At 43.1% G+C, this 10,224-nt stretch overlaps 1 protein-coding gene across 2 annotated transcripts in view; it reads left to right on the top strand.

The window, feature by feature from the left end:
* Upp2 (uridine phosphorylase 2) overlaps positions 1–10,224 on the top strand; it is a 273,249-nt gene that overhangs the window by 24,813 nt on the left and 238,212 nt on the right. For both annotated transcript variants that reach the window (XM_023713627.1, XM_023713626.1), the window contains exon 3: positions 793–1,086. In XM_023713627.1, coding sequence (XP_023569395.1) covers positions 1,043–1,086 — 44 coding nt within the window. In that variant the 5' untranslated portion in view covers positions 793–1,042. The remainder of the gene's footprint in view (positions 1–792; positions 1,087–10,224) is intronic.

Below are 10,224 nucleotides of genomic sequence, written 5' to 3'. Positions count from 1 at the left end.
AAGAAAGAAAGAAAGAAAGAAAGAAAGAAAGAAAGAAAGAAAGAAAGAAAGATGGCCAGGCCAGGGGCCTCCCTAAGGGATAAGCAGTATCCTGGAATTATACTGTATTTAGCACACCTGGTCCAGGAAGTCCAGCTAGGCATCAGCGCCCAGGTGGGTGAGCAGAGTACCCGGACCATTCCTTCCCCAACATGCCTTTGTTCTTCCCGAGTACCTTGCTGTGTGGCCTGCTGCGTTACTGCATCAATCTTAGCTAAGCAGCTGTACTTGTGATACATAAGTTGATGGTAGTTTGACACATGTTGAATCCAAGTCCCAAGTCGTGACTTTGCTGCATAAATTACCCCTGGCAAAGAGCCTGGGGCCACCCTGGTAAGACCCCCTCTGGAAATCTAAGAGCTAGTCTTTTCTCTCTCCCTCACTTCCAATAAGCTCGCCTATCTTTCCTATGCTTCAAGACCTCATTCCTCCGTGTTGTGGGGCCATGACCTCAGTACATCTAGCAGGTCCAGCAGCTATGTTTCTCCCCTATCAATACTACTTTCTCTACTATTATTGTATGTATTTTACTTTACACCACCAGTGTAGAGGAGGGGTTGAGCGGCTTGTTTTTCAGAGTACCCACTCGAGGCTTTAGGTGAGTGAGTTCTGAAGTCTCAGTTTACCCAGGCCATTCCCTTGGGACAGATGTTGTTGCATTATGTAGCCAAGGAAGGTCTCCAGTTGCACTAGATATTTCCAAAGCTTAACACCTGAAATCACAGATAATTTTACATTTTCTTTCTTAACTAGGACAGTCCTCTGAACTATACAAACTTCATGCCTTCAAATCCAGATCAAAGACTTTGATAATGTGCGGGTCTGAGCCACAGCTGGTTGTGGAGAATGCCTGGAATCCCAGAATCTCGGGCCAGTGCCAGGAGCGTGGGCTTTCACACCGTCTGCCTTTCACCTGGAGGTCCTCCCTAAATTTAGCACCATTGGCTCACCTCACAGAATTTGCTTGGAGGGCACCGTTGGCTACATCTGGTTTTTCTATCAAATGCAAAGTTTTCCCCAGCCTGCAGGAAAAAAGGATGCCAAAAGGTAAATGAGTGAATTCCTTCCAGACCAACACAACTCTCAGATTATACTAACCCAGGAGCAAAATCCTCCTTAGCATTTGAAAGGGCAGGCAAGGGTATTACTAAGCCTCACTTCACTGCCTCCAGACTTTTCTTACTAGAGAACAAAGAGCAAAAGCAAACACCACTTCAGACCCCTATTCACTGAAGGTTAAAAGAGACCTCCCACAATACAAAAGTCCCTCTGAAGGTCAGTTTCAAAGTGTATTGAGGAGGACGGCACTGGCAAGGGAACAAAATGTTTATCCCTACCCTCAGGCAGGCCCTTTCTGTTGTCCTTTCAGCACGTGCTTGGCATACATCTGTCAGAGTTGAACATTTTCATCCCCATTTTGCGGGTGGTCAAACTGTACTTTTCTTTGACTCTGCAGTCTTTTTCAGATTTTTGATTCCAGTTGAACGAAGAAAGCAAGACCACCCCGGGCCAGAACAGTGTCCTGGGGATTATTTATTCATTCATGCATAGTCATTACGTCAACAGATACTGATTGAGCTACTAATGTGTATCCTTGAACTGCACCAGGAAGGCGGTGATGTGGCACAGAATGGACAAAGTTGTCTTACTGCTTCGATTTGATTGGGAAGATTGCCACTGAGCAAGGAAATTCAAGCTCGCAGGCACACAAACACTGTTATTTAAATACAACTGTGATAAATGTTTAAAGGAACATGGATTGCAAAGAAATCTCACAAGAGAGTGGCTGATTTCTGTTGAGCTGTGAAGGAGGAGCTTTTTTGAAAAAATAAAGGAGTAGGTGTTAGCTATGAGCCAGGGATCACATTGAGTAGAGGGGAGGGAGCAGGGAGCAAAAGACCCTGATAAGGAAAAGAATACAGCCCAACATGTGAATTGGCAGGGTTCTAATGTGCCAGGAATCTATAGAAGAGACAGAATGAGGCTGTGGATGAGGAAGGAAAGGAGCGAGGCTTTGTATTCTGTAGGCCATTGCCTTTGGTCCCCAAAGCAATGGGGAACTAGTTATGTCCTTGACAGAGGAAAATGATCTAAGGGTTTGCAGAGCAGAGAGTTTTAGGGAGTAAGGGATTGATGTAGGGAAAGCAGTTAATGAGCTTTGTCAAAAGTCAAGAGGAGAAATTGTTACGAATTACCTGGGGATGGTAAAATGTGGACTCGAATCTAGATCTAGCAAGTCCTGTGGTAGAGCCAGGGGCTCTGAGTTTCTAACAAGCTCCCGGAGGCTTTTCCAGGTGTTCTATGTACACTTTACTATCGAAGTTTTGATCAAGTTTGCATTGGAGATAAAGAGACCTAGACAAATGTGAGACCTGTTCCGTGGAAAATGGGTGAAAAGTCACGACCTTTTGCAGTCTCTGATCTGGGTAGTTGGGTGGAAAGGGGTTCGGCTGACACCATTGAGCTGCTCAGCTCTTGTGCAACTACCTCCTTTGAGTCTTTGCTGCCAGGCGAGATTCTAAATGCTTGCCTATAGTAGGAGGTGCTTCTCTCACTGCTACAGTGCTTCCAACTGTTAATAAGTCTGTACTGTATGGGAACATTGCATATTGAGTTCTGAAGTTAAAGAGACATAGTTTAGATAGATATGGTGTTTAACTTTGGACCTTTTATATATTTTCTAATTTATTCATCTGCAAAATGGAGATAATAATAGTACCTATCTCAAAACTTATATTCTATTGGTGGAAGTGTAAATTAGTAAAGCTATTTTGCAAAGTAATTTGGCAAGATTTATTAAAACTAAAAATATATGTAGCCTAAGGCCCAGAAATTCTCCTTCTAGGTAATTCTTATTCTTGGCCAATGAACACTTTAAGAGAATATATAAGATTATTCACTGAGGTGGTTTTTATAACAAGATAGAATTAGAAACAGTGTAGATATTCATCAGGAGAAAATATGTAAGTAAGGTACAGTATATTGACATGGTAGTCTACAATGGAGTGGCTTTAACAGATGAACTAGTTCTCTATATATATCAATGTAGATGGATCTCAGAAACATAATGTTGAGTAAAAAAAAAGGAAATTGCATAGTGAGAAGCAGTATGATCCATTTATATACATTTTAAAAGCAGACACTATACTACATATTTTTGTGGATCTAAAGTCTATGAAAAGTAGATTGGAAGGACATATTAGATACAGTTGGGGCTGAGGGATAAAGGAGATAAGAAGAATAGGGGTCACATCTAGACAGATGATTATGTCATGCCTCTACAGAAAAGGAGGATGGATTGAATCAGTTCAGTTCTGAGCCTCTGCAGCGCAACCTTAGAATCAAAACAAATCAAAACCAAAACACGATGCCACTTCTTTTCTAGGACCAACTGATGTAATAGCCCCACATCTGGAGCACAGGACAGGTGTAATAAATGGTGATGATCATCCCCCTTCTGCTCTCCTTCTTGCTGTCTTTTTGATTTCCACAGGCTCTTTTTAGTACAATGATCTTAGAAGTGATACAGGGGAAATGAAACTCCCGACCTGGACGGTACCTGGAACGAGTTCGTGTTCTCTAAAACTGAAGAATGAATTTTAGGGACAAACGGAGGTTAAGAGCAGAACATTTACTGGGGAAAGAAAGCTTCTGTCTGAGAGAGGGACAGAAGTGTGGTCCGAGGGGGTTGTCCCTAGGAAGTTGTCTCTTCCGGGGACTTTTATAGAGTAAAACCAATTGGTGAGGTGGGTCTAAGGTGGAGAACATAGGAACTTGCTTAGGTGGGCAAGAGGTGGGACAAAACTATGGTCAACCAATGAGGTTACAAGCACCACTGTGCAGGTAAAATTGATTAAGTCCAGAGCCAAATGGGGAAGCGAGTCACATAGCAAGTGGGCATGAATATAGAACAGGAGTTTATCTGGTATCCAGCTGGTAGTGGTTGGATTAGTGATTCTTCTTGGCTTCCTCAAAGTGATGATCAATCCCAGATGCTTATCTTTAGGAAGGTAAGCATTTGTTCGGTCTTTGGTCTTTAGGTCTGGCCCACAGCAGGAGCATCTCTCTCTCACACAGTTGCAAAGTATCTTGTCTTCTGTGCTGTCTCCTTGAGGGCCTGACCCTGTCTGACTGCCTATAATGCTTCTATCTAATTTAGCTGCCTACAACAGAAGGATGAGGAGATTGGTGGGTACTTTTCGCTGGACCTAAATTTCTAGTTCTTATCTATTGCCTTGAAGGCTGTGAAAGCAAGCGCTTGGTTTTGAGCCAGGTACTGATGCTCACTGAAGCTACTGTAATGGTTAAAAGAGTGATCCCAGGGCCAGTGAGATAGCTCAGAGGACTAAAATACCTGCTTAGGCAAGCTTAGGCAAGTGCAGGGACCATGGCTCTATCCTTGGCATCACATGGCATGCCAGCCCTGCCCCTAGAGTAGGCTGAACCGACCACAGAGTCCAGGAGTAGTGGTGCACACCTGTAATCCTAGGCTGGAAGGGCTGAAAGCAGAGAAATCACCACCACGAGTCTTACCTGTGTAGTGAGATCCTGCACCAATCAAATACATTAAAAAAAAAAAAAAAAAAAAGAGTGCTTCCAGGAGTGTACCCAATAGTAACCTACCGACCCACCAGAAACCAAAAGGAAAAGAACATCTCACCAGCACAAGTCCTTGTATTTTACACTTTTTTCCCCCATAGTACTGGGGATTGAACTCAGGACCTTGCACTTGCCAGACAGTACTTATGCCACTGAACTGTATCCTTGATCCTTGTATTTTGCACAGGTAGCTAATATTAATCCGGATTAAACTGAGCAAAATGGGAAATTTATTGTAAAAACTTGGAAGTTTAAAAAAAATCACTGGAGTTGGGCATAATAGTGCATGCCTTCCAGAGGCTAAGGCAGGAGGGTTACAAAATCAAGGCTAGTCTGGGCAATGTAGAAACTCAGAAAGTCTCTGAAAAGGAAGAAAACAAGGTCAGGGATGTAGCTCAGTGCAAAGGCCTTGCATTCAATCCATAGCACAAAGAAAAAAATGCCTTCAGCTTTCTCAACTGAACTAAATTGGAAAACTCTCTGGGCCTTACACCTATCTAATTAAGCCATTTTCACAGCAAAGCTCTGTGGTTTGCAGAGTCCATTTCCAGGTACCAATTTCTGAACCAGTTCTGCAAGTAACTAAAAGAAGCTATGAGTCACTGTAGCTGGAAGTGGAATTTACTGGAAGGATACAAATTAAAGGGAATTTTGAAGCCAGGTCTTGGGAAGAAGACATAGGAGGACTCTAGAATCTTGGTCAAATATATACACACCTTCTTCATCTCATCAGAACAACCTTATTTCAGCCACCTAGAGTCTGTCTAAATCCTCCCTAGCGTGTATAGTTGGCTTACTTGAGGTCAGATGGAGGGACTGTTCTTGACAGACCTATTAAGACAACAGAGTCTGGGAAGAGGCAGTTTCTGAGCAAAATGTCTACAACCAGGGGGAGGGGTACAGATCAGTGGTGGAGTACTTGTCTAGAATGTGGGGGGCTCTGGGTTCAATGACGAGCACTTAAAGCAGCAACAAACAACAACAAAAGCAATAACAATGATAGCCCCTGCTTCTAAATCAAGGTAAAAGGGTGCTGGTCCTAGTTGGCTTGACTGCCACAATCAAATACCATAGACTGGATGGCTTAAATAGGAGATTGTGCTCACAACTCTGCATGTTAGGAGTCCAAGATCAGGAGGTCAATGTGGTTTCCTTCTGGCAAGAGCTCTTGGGCCGGTGACATAGCTCAGCGGACTATGTGCCTGCTTAGGCAAGCACAGGGACCTGGTTTGATGACACCACATACTGAGCTGGCCCCTCCTCAGGTGTGCTGAGCCACCTCAGAGTCTGGGCATGGTGATGCATGCCTATAATCCCATCGCTGAGGAAGCTGAAAACAGGGGGATCACTATGAGTCAGAGCTGTATAGTGCCCCTGTGCCAAATATATTTTTTTAAAAAGGAGCTCTTTTCCTGGCTTACAGCGAGTAGCTGTTTGTTTTTTTTTTTTAAATTTGTTTGTTTGTTGCTGTGTCCTCAAGGCCAAGAGAAAGTTCTTGTATCTTCTCCTTTTTATTTCTATTTATTTATTCATTAATGTATTTAGTACAGGGTCTCACTATACAGATTGGACTCATAGTGATCCTCCTATTCTCAGCCTCCCAAGCAATAGGATTATAGGCGAATGCCACCATGCCCAGTCTCAATCCCCATCTCAGAGCACTGTGGGAGCAGTGCCGGCACTTCACCGGGGGATCAAACCCGTCCCTGAGTCTGCCTAAACAGGTGCTTTAATCCGCTGAGTTATCTGGCTAACCCCAAGTATCTCTTCTTATAAGGTCACTAATTCTCAGCACTCCATCCTGATGACTTTAATTGACCTTAATTACCTTGAAAAAGATCCCATGTCCAAGTACACTGACATTGGAGATGGGGTCTTTTTTTTTAAATGTGTCAGTTATTTAATTAGGTTCTTAGTAAGACATTTGGAACACTAATTTATGAGGATAAATTCCATTTATCAGAACAAAAACAGATCACAGGTAGCCCCCGAGCTGAGGAACAGTATTGATTTTTGCTAAAAATCTGTGAGTCCACTGCTTTCTGATCCACCGTGAACTGCTCTGATATCTGGTATTTCTCTTTCTTAGTGTTGAATATCTCACTCTCCTGGTGTCTGGGTTTCTGCAGCTTCTTCTTCTTCTTGTAGTAAGCATCAGTGAGGTGTTTGGGGATTTTCACTTTGCTGATATCAATTTTTGTAGAGGTGGCAATGACAAATTTCTGGTGTGTTCTTTATAGAGGAACACAGCTAAGGCTAAGAGGCCCAGTCACAAGTAGCAAGCCACTGGCCAACTACTTCAGGAAGACCACTCTCTTGCCTCTGTGACACCTGGTAAGGATGATCAAGATGGTGCTGGGAGTGATGCTAGCTCGAAGTTTCCTCACATGTTGACTGAAGGGTTTCTTGTTGTGGCTCAAGAGCTTTCGGATCACATCTTCAGTAGGGTAGTATCTAGGCATTTTTTGAAGTTTAACCACCTGGGTACCTTCATTCTTGTCCCCGCCAACTGGTTTTGTGATTGTAGCAAGAACTTTCTCCTTCTTTTTCTTCTCAAGCTTTCATTTAAGCAGCTGTGTATTTTCTCTTGTACAAAGACTTTCTGGAATACATGGCAGACTGGGAGTATCTACCAATTCCTCTAACCAGGACAAGATTTTGGCTGCAGTGGGGTGGCCCTTACTTGAACTTTTTTCCCTTCACCTTACCCTTTTTACCAGTACCACTGGCAGAAGCCTCCTTGGCTTCGGGTTTCTTCTCTTTCATGTCTGGCTTCTCAGTTTTTTCACCCGCAGTCTTGTAAGATGGGAAAGATGGAGATGGGGTCTTCAGTATATTACTTCTGAACAGACACAAATAGTCCACAGCTCATTGAATGGTAGAATATTTTAAATTGTTAGAAATTTCTTCTTAAGGGCTGGGCAAGGCAGCTCATGCTTGCGATCCCAGCACTCAAAAGCTGAGGCAAGAGGATTGCTGAAGTATTCTACTGCATTTTAATTCTAGAAAGGGTTAAAAGAAAAACACAACTAATAGCTTTTTGCTAGTTTTTTTTTGCATCTATTATCTCTCTTGTGTCTCAGAAGAATTCAACAAGGATGATGTCATTGTATCAAGTTAAGTGTGGAAGACTGATTTGCTTCTGTCACTTCATCATCTTACATCAATATTCCTCTTGAAATTGCTTTAATTGAATTGCTTTGGCTGAGTATAGACCAAACTTCATTTCTTACAGAGTCATAGAGAAAGATTCTGATCCACTGGAGCCAAAGAGTTTGCATTTCAACAGGTTTGTAGACTGGTTGGTAGATTGTACGTTGAAGATGCAGGGCAGATGAGTTCATCAGAGTTTTTAACAAGCGGACATTTAGAAGATATTTCATTCACTTCTTTACATTTCTTCTAAGAGAAGATGAAGTTGTGCTCACACTACCAACGGGTATGACTGACAGAAAAAGTTCTGAGAAGATGAAATCTCTAGGATGTGGAATCTGAATTTCTTTTTCTGCCTGCCTTCTTTTCTTCCTTCTTCTGGAACAGCCATTTTTTTTCTAGGAAATGCTTTTACCTAGTATGTATCCAGCAGTCATGTGGTCTACTTATTCTCCATTAGAACTGGGCACAGGAATGAGGCGAGCTCATCCAAATGCACAAGGCTCCCCCGACGCAGCAATTGGTATAGCTTATTGGTTCAGGACATGGATGCAAAGAGCCAGCCAGGATCCTTACAAAGAATTGTGCATGCTGGGAGGACACTGACCCAGGAGTGAAGCTAACTCAGAAGCTATAGAACCTAAAGATGAACGCAGACAGGCTTTCTGATGTCCTTGCCCCAGCATAGCAGACGCTTCTCACGCCCTTAGGTTGTCCATTCCCTTGAGTCAAGAAAGACTATTTCAATCTTGCTGAGTTTCTTTCTTTCTTTTTTTGAAATCTTGCTGAGTTTCTGCTTCTTGAAGCCACACTAAAACTATGAAACATGTCCACCTTGCTCGACTCCACCCCCAGTGCTTGGCACTCAGTATCTGCTCAGAATGACCAGAGAAAGTGTTCCCTGCACAAATACCGTACTGGGCCCCACAATTCATTGAAACACCTAGTTTGCTAGACTTGGTGGCACATGCCTGCAGTCCTGGCTCTCCCAGAGGCTAGAGTAGGAAGATCACAAGTTCAGGGCCAGCCTGGGCAAATTAGGGAGACTCTCTCCCAGAATAAAATAAAAAAAGGCCAGGCATGTAGTTCCATGCTCCTTGGGTTCAATTTCCAGTACCACCTCCAACTAACCTAACAATATCAACAAACAAACAAAAATATGAGTGGAGGGATGGATATGATCAAGCAGTTTGTATGCTTGAACACAATCTTCTGTAAAATTAATAGACATTAATAATAAGAACAAAGCCCACTTATGTTCTTTCCTGTAACTTTGCAGGGAATCTGCTTTGCAATCTCTCCCTTGTGGTTATAGCAGATATGAAATGCGGATAGTAGCTGAGAGTGTACACTCTGGGTTAGGCAGAGTTGGGTTTCAGTTGTGGCTTTACAGCTTGCTACTAAGTTTCTAAACTCATGGAAGCTCAAAATTTCCATCAGTAAAATGAGAATAATAATATTATTTGTGAAGCAATTAACATTTTTGTCTCCTCCATTCACTTTCCTCACTCCCCCCTCCCCCCCATGGGTGATCCTGCTGCACTGGCCCACAGTGGGCACCTGCTCTGGGCAAAGCCAGGGAGAGTGCCTGTGCCTCAGCAGAGTCAGATTAATTCTGCTTGGCCTGAAGGTCATGTATGCAAGCCCACAGAGGCAGACAGCCATCTAGATAACACTCCAGAGCTATTGCCAGAGACTGAGAAAAACTCCCAGAGCTGAGCTGAGCTCCACAGTGCTGAGCTCCTCCTCTTGTGTCCTTCCCAGCCCCACCGGTGAAGCCCTGCTAATCTGTGAGCCAGCCCGGACCCTTACTATAAGTCTTTTCTGTTTGTAGAAGATACAATCCATGAGCCTTAATGAATGAATTCACCTCAAATTTTTGTTTGTTGGGATGGAACTCAGGACGTTATACTTGCCAGGCAGGCACTTGTGCCACTGAGCTATGTCCCTGGAACTTCAAATGTTTGAATGGTGAATTAAATAAGACAATATAGGTGAGGTAATTGGCACATCGCTGGAAACTACATAAATGCTTAATCGATGTTAGCTAGAATTATTACCACAGTTGGCTTCTTACCCAGTGAATGCTACATGGTTAAACAAGTAACCTCTTGCTTGTTACTGAGAAGTCAGCTCTGTAGAGTTGTCCTTCATCTATGCCTAATGCTTTTACTGAGGTTTAGAATCAGATGGCAAAATTTTGTTCCAGTAGGCTGGTGTGAGGAGGCAGAGCCTGAGACCGAAGTTCCTATTTCCTCTAGTCACAGCCCCTTAGTGCATCGTAGTAACTTCCTTCTGATTGGTAGTTATGACGCTTCCATTGTTGCTCAATGGGGGCTTTCTCGAAGCAGACAGGTCCGAAAAATCAAAACATCTAAATTTAATTTCATGCCCAACATCAGTCTGTCAGCAGAATGGTAAGTGATGCCCCAG

This window comes from Octodon degus, unplaced genomic scaffold (genome assembly GCF_000260255.1).
Source record: "Octodon degus isolate 3935 unplaced genomic scaffold, OctDeg1.0 scaffold00032, whole genome shotgun sequence".
NCBI lineage: Eukaryota > Metazoa > Chordata > Mammalia > Rodentia > Octodontidae > Octodon > Octodon degus.
This window is presented reverse-complemented; position numbering and strand designations above follow the sequence as displayed.